The sequence below is a fragment of the Neoarius graeffei genome, chromosome 6, assembly GCF_027579695.1.
Source record: "Neoarius graeffei isolate fNeoGra1 chromosome 6, fNeoGra1.pri, whole genome shotgun sequence".
NCBI classification, from domain to species: domain Eukaryota; kingdom Metazoa; phylum Chordata; class Actinopteri; order Siluriformes; family Ariidae; genus Neoarius; species Neoarius graeffei.
In genome coordinates this window covers 38,098,468-38,110,265 of record NC_083574.1, presented here as the reverse complement: position 1 = coordinate 38,110,265, position 11,798 = coordinate 38,098,468, and the positions used below count along the sequence as shown (strand labels likewise).

Genomic DNA, 11,798 nt, shown 5'->3' with positions numbered 1-11,798 from the left:
ATAGTCCACACAGAACCGGACCGACGCGTCGGCCTTGGGAACCAAGACCACCGGACTGCTCCAGTCACTGTGGGACTCCTCAACAATGCCTATTTCGAGCATGGCCTTGAGTTCTTCCCGAACCACCTTTTTATTGTGTTCGGGCAGTCTGTAAGGGCGGCTGCGCACTACCACCCCCAGGGGCGTCTCAATATGGTGTTCTATGAGGTGGGTGCGGCCGGGCAGGGGTGAGAACACGTCAGAAAATTCTGTTTGCAACCGGGCAACTTCCGCGAGCTGGGTCGGGGAGAGGTGGGCTCCACAGGGGACCGGAGCGGTAGGTGATGCCGATTTTCCTTTTTGAACCTCCGGCCCCAGCTCCGCCTTCTCTGGAACCACCAACACCAGCGCCACTGGGACCTCTTCGCTCCAACGTTTTAACAGATTGAGATGGTATACCTGTAATGCCCCGCCCCTGTCCGTTCGCCTCACCTCATAGTCGACGTCCCCGACTCGCCGTGTGACCTCAAAGGATCCTTGCCACCTGGCAATTAATTTAGAGCTCGACGTGGGCAATAACATGAGTACTTTGTCTCCCGGTGTGAATTCCCTAAGGTGTGTGCCCCTGTTGTACAGGCGGACTTGATGTTCTTGAGCCTGCCGCAAATTCTCCTGGGTTAGGTGTTTGAGTGTGTGGAGTTTTGCGTGCAGGTCAATAATGTATTGAATTTCATTTTTGCTCGGGGAAGGTCCCTCCTCCCAATTTTCCCGCAGCACATCTAGGATGCCACGCGGCTTATGCCCATATAATAATTCGAATGGGGAGAACCCCTTGGAGGCTTGTGGGACCTCTCACACTGAGAAAAGCAGGGGCTCAAGCCATTTATCCCAGTTACGTGCATCCTTGTGTAACCCGCACGACGAGGGAACAACCTGTGCTTGTGCGGGAACAGTCTAACTCCAACTCTAGGTTCTAAGGAGACTGGTTTAGGTTATGGCTAGACCACAGTCAATTACTCACCCCAAGCAACACACAGCACTCACTGATGTCAGAATAATAATACAATAAATATTTATTCACACAATAAATTAGTTCATTCAAGGGAAAGTCATTAAATTTATACAATAAATAATATTTAGTGCAATAAGGTGCAAGTAAGATCTATCAGTGTGAAACGTGGATAGTAAAAGTGTCAGTCAGAAGAATAATACGCTAAGTTTTGTGCAAATCACTGAAATCCTATTAAATATATGTTATATATATATATTAAAAATAGATAAGATACTCAATATATTTAATATATTTTAGTCCTATTTGATATCTAAGCCTACTTAAACTATCTTATCATGGAATACTAAACTAATGATTGTGATCAAGTGTTTGATGTGTGTGTATGTGTATGTAACCAGAGAGTACCACCAATAAAATACCAATATCAATATACCACGGGGGTGTAACCCAGGAATGTCATACAAAAAATATCAATGTAAATCCACTACAATGTACCATGGGGGTGTAACCCAGGAGTATCATACAAAAAAATATCAAATAAAATATACCTTCTAAGTGCCGGCACTATTTATCCACGTAGTAATTACAAGGGCTCAACAAGGAATGATAACAAAATATTCTTAGATATTCATAGAAAAAAAAAACCCTATGAGATCTCAAAATAATCAACTGAATAAAAAAAATAAACCCAAATAAAACGAGTGCACTCAAAAAAAAAAAAAAAAAATTTAAATTAAAAGGAATGATGACGTCGGATTCAGTCCTACCACAGTAGCAGGGACAGTGGACGTTGATGGGGGACAGTTCAATCAGAGGAAGACAGGGGGGTGTGCAAGGGGAAAATGATGATAAGGTGGGGAGTGCAGATCAGGGCTCCAGGGGTTCCAGGTAAAGATGAAGGTGATTCGGGGGACGTTTCCAGGGGTACGAAAAAACCAGTCTGCACAGAATTATACAGACTATTCAATTACTATTAAATTCCATTTCATTTAATCACTACAGTAACCTTTCCTTATCCATGTTATTGTTGTCATTACGGCAACATACAAAACAACAAATAAACTCATTCTTACGGCACATCTCCGTAAAGTCAGCTACCGGAGATTGCTGTCTTGCTAGACCGACATTGTTGCTTAGAAACCATGCTAGCCAGAGAGCTAACTGTCCAGCAACGTAACTGTCACTGACCCATACTGATGAAAATATAAGACACTCAAAATTCCTAAAATACACAAAAACCTACTAAACCATAAGGTCGAAGTCCATTCAGAGTATCCTGACTGGTTTTAAGACTATGTCATGCCAATTTACCATGTAGGAAGCTTATAAGGCTCACCAGGACCTGTTTACAATAACCTAGCTTAGCTTAACATATTAGTATAAGTTACAAAGTTAATAATTTGCTCACCAGGATATCGGGTAGGAAAATCAAGCTCACGACGATCTCGGGACTTGATTGCAGGACATAAATCTATATTAAAACAGGGAGTTTTAATCTATTTGTAATAATTGGTTATATTAAGAAAAACATATGGGAATATCATTAGAGCTAGAGACTCACCGAAGGGAAGGAAGTCGATAAAAAAGGAAGGCGTTGAAGATGAGGATCAAATGGGGGGAATCTATTTTCTTTCTATTTGTTCTACTTTCTTCTTTCTTTTCTGTTTTTCTACTTCTACTTCTTCTTAGTCATTCGTTGGTCTATCGTGTCTGATTGAGCGTAGTTGGTTTTCCGCATCTGGTTTGATTCAAAACATTCTATGGCACGCTCTAGGGACTATCAGGAAATTCTTAGCACAATAAAAGAATTAAGGGAGCGTCTGAAAATGACATGGGTTACATTCTCCCCCTCTAAACCGCATGAGTCTCTGCATGCGTGTTAAGACTATTTAGTGCGCCTTCTAGAGGACTTAGACAGTTCTGCTTAGACTTTCGAAGAAGGAGGCAAGAGCTAGCACCAAGGGTCTTCCCAGTTCTCCGTAACACAGTCTTTCAGGTGGACGTCTTTCTCTGGTGGATCTTCGAACTTCAGCGGCTTCTCTCTCTGGCAGGTCAACAGGTTCAACATGGGGTATCGCATCCATGGGTAGCACAGTCTCTGTCTCTTCTTCATCAACTGAGTTTCTCTGAAAAGGTCTAGTCTGTGGCACGGCATTGGTGTGTGGAGATGGCCCATTAACAGGTTCGCTTGCAGGTGAGTGTATGACAGGATCAGTGAAGGGCAATACATTGCTGAGTGGGCTTTTGAACTGATGGACCTTGGTTGGACACGGGTTCAGTCCAGCTGAGGTGGAGGGTTCTGGAGGATACTGTTCTGGGATGTTCTGTGTTGTTTCTCTGGCACCTTCCATTTTGATGAAGGACCTTGTGGAGATCTGAGGGAGTTGTGATGGGTAGCATTCTTCTTCATCACTGCTGAGTTCATCACTGCTGCCACCAACGGATTCATCATTTCTGTTCTGCTGAGTTGTCTTTATCCCGGATCTTAACCTTCTTGTCGGCAGATTGACTTCAGGTTCAGGTCCAGTCTCATCAACAGGCAGGAACCCACAGGGCAGGAGGAGATCTCTGTGGAGGGTGCGGTGCGGAGTGTCACCCCTTTCCTGTCTGATGACATAGACCGGACCATCACCTATTCTCTTCACCACAACATGGACTTCTCTCTCCCACCTGTCTGCGAGCTTGTGTTTTCCTCGAAGGTTCACGTTCCTCACAAGGACTCTGTCTCCAGCAACGAGTTCTGCTGCTCTGACTTTGCTGTCAAATCTTGCCTTGTTCTTTTCGCCCATCTTCCTTGAGCTCTCCGAAGCGAGGGCATAACTGTCTTGCAGGCGTTGACGAAGGCCCTTCACATAGTCTGAGTGCGACTTGAACCCATCTTGGTTTGGCTGAAGACCAAGGAGAAGATCAATGGGGAGTCTCGGCTGCCTGCCAAACATCAGCTCATATGGTGAGTATCCAGTGGTGTCGTTCCTGGTGCAATTGTATGCATGGACTAACGGCTTGACAAAGTCCCTCCAGTGATATTTGTCTTTTTCTTCCAGAGTACCAAGCATGCTTAGGAGCGTTCTGTTGAATCTTTCGACGGGGTTGCCGCGTGGATGATATGGCGTCGTTCTCACTTTCTCTGTGCCAATGAGCGAGCATAGTTCTTTTATGGTGCGGGATTCAAAGTCCCTTCCCTGGTCACTGAGTAAACGACTTGGAAATCCATAATTCACAATGAAGTTGTCCCATAACGCTTTCGCAACTGTGTTGGCTTTCTGATCTTTTGTTGGAACTGCAATGGCATACTTTGTAAAGTGATCTGTGATGACAAGGATGTTTCTGATGTCTCTGTTGTCAGGTTCAATACTAAGGAAATCCATGCATACAAGTTCCAGGGGGTGACTAGTTCGGATGCTTTCCATGGGAGCAGCATTCTGGGCATGCGCCTTCCGTCTCACACACCTCTCACATGTCTGGCACTTCAGCTCAACAGACTGGAACATCTTCGGCCAGTAAAACCTAGCACGGGCAAGGTGGAGAAGACGCTCAGCGCCAAGGTGGCCAAGTTCATCGTGGAGACCATGCAGTGCTCTGGCCCGATGTTTAGTGGGTAGAACCAGTTGATGGACTTCAGTGCCTCTATCCAGACATCTACGGAACAGTACTCCATCTCGAAACTCAAGCCTTTTCCATTCTCTAAGGAGTAGCTTCGTTTCCAATGACTCAGAAGATAAATCTTTGAAGGTAGGCTTCCGCTTGCTCTGGACAAATCTAATCACACATCTGATGGAGGGGTCTTCCCTTTGGGCCTGGTACCAGTCACTATGAGTCATTCCGGGGATAGTGCCTTGCCCTGAAGACTCAAAGTAATCTGGAACGGCAGACGCATCAACAGCCAAGGACTCAGCAAGGATGGGGGATTCTGGCAGCAAACATCCGTCAGCTGGGACAATCATGGAGTGGCGCTGGCATACTGCAGAGAGCATTTCACCAGAGATCAACTTGCTATCTTCGTTCAAGATCCGTTGCTTCATCTCCTCGATCCTTGCTTTCTCTTCCCTGAACTCTTCATCCTCTTCAGATGGACTCTGCGGTCTCCTGGACAACCCATCAGCATCTTGGTTGCTGATCCCCGCTCTATACTTGATGGTGAAGCGGTATGTGGACAAAGCAGCCAACCAGCGATGGCCTGCTGCGTCAAGCTTTGCAGATGTCAAGACATACGTTAATGGGTTGTTGTCAGTAAGAACTTGAAAATCAGTGCCATAAAGATAATCATGGAATTTCTCACAGATGGCCCACTTTAAAGCTAGATACTCTTGCTTATGGACAGGATAATTCTGTTCACTTCGGGACAGCCCTCGGCTGGCATAAGCAACGACTCGGAGCTCTCCATCTTGTTCTTGGTAGAGAGCAGCCCCAAGACCATCACGGCTGGCATCAGTATGGAGGACATAGGGAAGGTTGGGATTGGCAAAGGCCAGGATAGGTGCTGAGGTCAATTTATCTATCAGAGTTCTGAAGGCAGCTTCACATTCTCGCGTCCATTCATCTCCAAAAGGCAGGGTGGGATTAATGAGGGATTTTGTCTTTTCTCTTTTGTAAATCTTTCCTCTCTTCCTCGGTGGCACATATCCTGCTGTTAGGCTATTTAGTGGCTTTGCTATTTTAGAGTATCCTTCCACGAATCGTCGGTAATATCCAGCAAATCCTAAGAAGCATTTGAGCTCTTTTCTGTTGGTGGGACGGGGCCATTCTTTTAATGCAGCAACTTTACTTGGATCTGTATGGACTCCTTCAGCATCAACAATGTGACCAAGGTATTTGACAGAGGTCTTAAAAAAGTGGCACTTGTCTGGGGACAATTTCAGACCATATTCTTTAAGGCGATTCAACACTTTCATCAGTCTGGCCTCATGCTCTTCTAATGTCTCTGAAAAGACAATAAGGTCGTCCAGAAAGACTAAAACTTCGTTCAGGTGCAAGTCTCCGACACATTTCTCCATAAGTCTCTGGAAGGTACTTGGTGCATTTGTCACACCTTGAGGCATCCGGTTGAACTCCCAGAAACCTAGAGGGCAGACAAATGCGGTCTTTTGCTTGTCTTCCTCTGCAACCTCGACTTGGTAATAGCCCGACTTCAGGTCCATCACAGAAAACCATTTTGCACCGCTGAGTGCAGAGAAGGTGTCTTCGATGTTGGGAAGAGCATAAGCATCTTTCACTGTTCGCATGTTCAATTTCCTGTAATCTACGCAAAGTCGAATCTTCCCATTTTTCTTCTTGACAACAACAATGGGTGATGCATATGGACTCTCTGACTCTCTGATGATCCCAGCATCTAGCAGTTCTCTGGGCATGCTGTTCAGCTTCTCTGTGACTCGTCTCTTCCACTCCTCTGGAATAGGGGAATCTTCAAGGTCAAATTTTAATCTGTTCTCAGAATGGGAAGCATCAGGTGTTAACTGTTGTGGTTCAGAAGGCATCACATACTGTGCAGCCATCAACTGAGCTATGACTTGCCTTGGACGCAGCATGACATCCCGGTCAGTCACATTCCTCAGGACAATGGGAATCTTGTTTGAAGATCTGTGTGGGATCTCTTGAAGGGCACTCTCAACAAACACACCACCTGGTAATGACGACCATTCTGGGGACTCAATCACACATAGGGAGTGTGGGGGGTTCTTTGTCATTCTGACGTCACCAAAGACGGACACTTTTCCTCCTGCGGGGATGGAGATGGAATGGCGCCCATGCAGCTTGATGTTACAGGCTGAATTCTCTTCCTGATGACTCAAGGCAACATGCTGGAACAGCAGGACACAGTCACGATTAAGGTCAGGTCCTTGCAAGAACTCTGGCCCATGCTTTTCCATACCTTCTTTGTATAATCTATCTAAGACATTGGTTCCAACCAACAGGGGAATCTGGGTGTTGAAGTGACAGTCTGGAACGATGAGGACTAAAGAGGAGATCTGCTCAGTGACGCCAGTAATGTTGCCCGGAAAGGAGATGAGGGCTTGGATGTAGCCTTTATAGGGGACATGTTGACCACCTGCACCTTCTATCTGGAACAAGGCTTGAATGGGCTGGATGGGGATGAAGGACAAGTTGTTCATGTAGAATGTCTCTGAAATGGTGGTGACTTGGGAGCCAGTGTCGAGGATGGAGTCACACATTATTCCTTCAATAAAAACAGAGGCAGTGCATCGGGGCCCTACGAGTCCATGGGGGAGGAACTGATCATTCTGACACTGATGGTGATTTTCCTTTCGGTGTGTCCTCCTTACAATGGCATCGAGAGGTTTGGGACTCATATTCTGGCACTGAGCTCCTGAACGTCCCGAAACAGGAGCTGCGACTCGTTTAAAGGCATGGATGAAACTGTGTGCAATCTTCTATGAGCTTCACGTTTTCTTTTCAGCTCCTCATTCTTCTGGTGGACCAGAACAGGGTTGGGGGCACTCGAACAGCGAGCAGCAATGTGGCCATCTTCACCACATTTAAAACAGAACCAAGGCTTTGGGAAGCGAGGAGTATCATGACGAGGCATGGAGGCATTTGTGATCATGCAGCTGGCTTCAGCTGGGCTCATGCTTGGCTGTGGCCTCACATTATCTCTGGTGGACAGAGTGGCAACCTGGTTGCGCAGCTCTGATATCTCATTAAGCAATTTCTTTGTATCATCATGCTTTTCTTCAACAGGTGTGTCAATGCTGTTATAACAGGTGGGTAGGCCATATACTGTGTGAGCGTGTGCCATAGCTTTTGTGCTTCCCATGTGTTTTTTCATCCTGTCCATCTTGGCTGCACGGCGGTCTTCTTCGGTCCTAAGCGAAAGAAGCAGCTCAGGAAAAGATGGTGGATTGCTCTTTTTCTGTTCTAGCTGGAGTCCAATGAGTAAGGAGTGGTCCCAGCACCCTCTGCAAAACTGCCTGAGTAACTGTCTGTCTGACTCTTCAAGAAGGATTCCCCCTCTAGAACGACCTTTGTGAGAAGAGTCTGAAGTCTGAACAGGTAGTCTGATGGCTTCTCTCCAGCATTTTGGCTTGCATTCAAGAACTTGGCAAACAACTCTTCTCCATCTTCCACCACACCGAAAGCCGATTCAAGCTGATTCACATATGCGTGGGGGACTGAAGTGATCCCAAGTGGCTTGACCATATCCGCAGCTGGGCCAACCAAGCTCTCCAAAATCTTTCTCACTTTCTGTGAGTCAGTGACATGGGCATCACTCAGAAGCAGCTCGACTTGACTCTTCCAAGCATCATAATCCACTTCGCCATTGGGCTTTGGAAGTCTTCCTGAGAAGGTTCGGACTTTGCTCTGACCTGTGTATAAGGGTGCTGAATCATTCCTGATGACATGCTCTACAATGACTCTCTGGACACTGGGAGGGTTTAAAACATCACTGCCAAGGCTCAGTGGACTATGTACAGTTGAGTGATTACTTGAAGGGAGGACTGAAGGAGGCCGACTATTGCATTGGGAGCCCATACTATGAGCAGCTTCAACATTCATGCCGTTCTCAGTGTGTGGCATTGGGCTACATCTTGGGGAGGGACCACTGAGCGTCTTCTCTGAAGCTTGTGACTGAATACGCCTCAGCTCTCTTTCCAGGATGCTGGCATATCCCGAGGTGGCACTACCACCTATGGCACTCAATTCTTCAAGGTACTGGTGGGCTAGCTCTTTGCCTAAATCTTCTTGGCATATGTCTCTAATTGTTCTCACATGCCATAAAATGGCTGGATCATTGGGACTGGGTATATGACCAAGGGTATCTGGGTTGATCTTAGTTATTGAGGTTTCTGAAGCATAAACTATCAGTGCCCTACCATTGGGTTGACCAGGCTCATCAGGAATTCTAATGCACTTTGAAATCTTGCCATTTTGTTCGAAGAAGCTAATTATCATTTCCTCAGTGCTTATTTCATCTACACCTACTACTACCAAGCAGCATTGCCCATGTACTCCATAACGGTTGCAAAGATCCATATTAGACTATGGTGAGCTCTTATTTCAAGTAGGTAAATAGAACCTAATGAGGCGTGGTCAAGGGGTGTGGTATGTGGTCTTAAACACTAGTTAACCAATCTCCTGGCTGGCTCGCCAACTTTCTGTAACCCGCACGACGAGGGAACAACCTGTGCTTGTGCGGGAACAGTCTAACTCCAACTCTAGGTTCTAAGGAGACTGGTTTAGGTTATGGCTAGACCACAGTCAATTACTCACCCCAAGCAACACACAGCACTCACTGATGTCAGAATAATAATACAATAAATATTTATTCACACAATAAATTAGTTCATTCAAGGGAAAGTCATTAAATTTATACAATAAATAATATTTAGTGCAATAAGGTGCAAGTAAGATCTATCAGTGTGAAACGTGGATAGTAAAAGTGTCAGTCAGAAGAATAATACGCTAAGTTTTGTGCAAATCACTGAAATCCTATTAAATATATGTTATATATATATATTAAAAATAGATAAGATACTCAATATATTTAATATATTTTAGTCCTATTTGATATCTAAGCCTACTTAAACTATCTTATCATGGAATACTAAACTAATGATTGTGATCAAGTGTTTGATGTGTGTGTATGTGTATGTAACCAGAGAGTACCACCAATAAAATACCAATATCAATATACCACGGGGGTGTAACCCAGGAATGTCATACAAAAAATATCAATGTAAATCCACTACAATGTACCATGGGGGTGTAACCCAGGAGTATCATACAAAAAAATATCAAATAAAATATACCTTCTAAGTGCCGGCACTATTTATCCACGTAGTAATTACAAGGGCTCAACAAGGAATGATAACAAAATATTCTTAGATATTCATAGAAATATTCATAGGAAAAAAAAACCCTATGAGATCTCAAAATAATCAACTGAATAAAAAAAATAAACCCAAATAAAACGAGTGCACTCAAAAAAAAAAAAAAAAAATTTAAATTAAAAGGAATGATGACGTCGGATTCAGTCCTACCACAGTAGCAGGGACAGTGGACGTTGATGGGGGACAGTTCAATCAGAGGAAGACAGGGGGGTGTGCAAGGGGAAAATGATGATAAGGTGGGGAGTGCAGATCAGGGCTCCAGGGGTTCCAGGTAAAGATGAAGGTGATTCGGGGGACGTTTCCAGGGGTACGAAAAAACCAGTCTGCACAGAATTATACAGACTATTCAATTACTATTAAATTCCATTTCATTTAATCACTACAGTAACCTTTCCTTATCCATGTTATTGTTGTCATTACGGCAACATACAAAACAACAAATAAACTCATTCTTACGGCACATCTCCGTAAAGTCAGCTACCGGAGATTGCTGTCTTGCTAGACCGACATTGTTGCTTAGAAACCATGCTAGCCAGAGAGCTAACTGTCCAGCAACGTAACTGTCACTGACCCATACTGATGAAAATATAAGACACTCAAAATTCCTAAAATACACAAAAACCTACTAAACCATAAGGTCGAAGTCCATTCAGAGTATCCTGACTGGTTTTAAGACTATGTCATGCCAATTTACCATGTAGGAAGCTTATAAGGCTCACCAGGACCTGTTTACAATAACCTAGCTTAGCTTAACATATTAGTATAAGTTACAAAGTTAATAATTTGCTCACCAGGATATCGGGTAGGAAAATCAAGCTCACGACGATCTCGGGACTTGATTGCAGGACATAAATCTATATTAAAACAGGGAGTTTTAATCTATTTGTAATAATTGGTTATATTAAGAAAAACATATGGGAATATCATTAGAGCTAGAGACTCACCGAAGGGAAGGAAGTCGATAAAAAAGGAAGGCGTTGAAGATGAGGATCAAATGGGGGGAATCTATTTTCTTTCTATTTGTTCTACTTTCTTCTTTCTTTTCTGTTTTTCTACTTCTACTTCTTCTTAGTCATTCGTTGGTCTATCGTGTCTGATTGAGCGTAGTTGGTTTTCCGCATCTGGTTTGATTCAAAACATTCTATGGCACGCTCTAGGGACTATCAGGAAATTCTTAGCACAATAAAAGAATTAAGGGAGCGTCTGAAAATGACATGGGTTACACTTGCTTACAAATTTTTTTATTATATTTTTGAGGGTGCGATTAAACCATTCGACTAAACCGTCCGTTTGTGGGTGATAAACGCTGGTGCAGATCGGCTTGATTCCCAGTAACCCATACAGTTTGCACAGTGTGAGTGACATAAATGTAGTGCCTTGATCAGTCAGAATCTCTTTGGGGATTCCGACTCGGGAGATGACGTGGAAGAGCACTTCCGCAATACTACGTGCGGAGATATTGCAGAGAGGCACTGCTTCTGGGTATTGCGTTGCATAGTCCACGAGAACTAAAATAAAGCGATACCCTCATGTTGACCGATCTAATGGCCCGACGAGATCCATCCCAATTCTTTCGAACGGGGTCATAATTAATGGTAGAGGGCGCAAAGGCGCTTTTGGAATGGCCGCTGGATTTACTAACTGGCATTCGCGGCATGCTGTACACCACCTACGGACATCGCTGCGAATCCCTGGCCAATAGAACCAGGCCATTATTTGGGCTAGTGTCTTATCCTGCCCTAAGTGTCCAGCCATGGGATTAAAGTGAGCCGCCTGGAATACCAATTCCCGGCGGCTCTTTGGGATCAAAAGTTGGGTTACTTGTTCCTTAGTTTGAGTGTCCTGTGTCACTCAGTATAACCTATCCTTAAGAATGGAAAAATAGGGGAAGGACAGGGTGGCGTTTGGCTGGAGCGTTTGACCATCGATTACTCTCACTTGGTCAAACGCATGCTGCAGAG

General features: G+C 44.5%; 2 protein-coding genes across 3 annotated transcripts; both read right to left on the bottom strand.

Moving 5' to 3' along the window:
* Nucleotides 1-1,698: 1,698 nt before the first annotated feature.
* LOC132887872 (uncharacterized) lies at nucleotides 1,699-4,439 on the bottom strand. 2 transcript variants are annotated; one of them, XM_060923623.1, is made up of 2 exons: nucleotides 2,400-4,439; nucleotides 1,699-1,931 (listed from the first exon to the last, which is right to left on the bottom strand). In XM_060923623.1, the coding sequence occupies exon 1, from the start codon at nucleotides 4,399-4,401 to the stop codon at nucleotides 2,902-2,904; it is 1,500 nt and encodes a 499-aa protein (XP_060779606.1). In that variant the 5' UTR covers nucleotides 4,402-4,439; the 3' UTR covers nucleotides 1,699-1,931; nucleotides 2,400-2,901. The 2 variants fall into 2 exon arrangements, with proteins under 2 accessions (XP_060779606.1, XP_060779607.1); XM_060923624.1 differs by having other exon boundaries at nucleotides 1,699-2,462; nucleotides 2,553-4,439.
* Nucleotides 4,440-7,864: 3,425 nt separating this feature from the next.
* Nucleotides 7,865-11,054, bottom strand: LOC132888274 (uncharacterized). Its single transcript, XM_060924346.1, has 2 exons — nucleotides 10,629-11,054; nucleotides 7,865-10,160 (listed from the first exon to the last, which is right to left on the bottom strand). Exon 2 carries the CDS (start codon nucleotides 8,978-8,980, stop codon nucleotides 7,865-7,867), a length of 1,116 nt encoding a protein of 371 aa, XP_060780329.1. The 5' UTR covers nucleotides 8,981-10,160; nucleotides 10,629-11,054.
* Between the last annotated feature and the right edge of the window lie 744 nt (nucleotides 11,055-11,798).

Bases quoted from the DNA above. Each gene is read 5' to 3' on its own strand.
- LOC132887872 (XM_060923623.1), bottom strand. From the start codon at position 4,401: ATGGAAAGCATCCGAACTAGTCACCCCCTGGAACTTGTATGCATGGAT.
- LOC132888274 (XM_060924346.1), bottom strand. From the start codon at position 8,980: ATGGATCTTTGCAACCGTTATGGAGTACATGGGCAATGCTGCTTGGTA.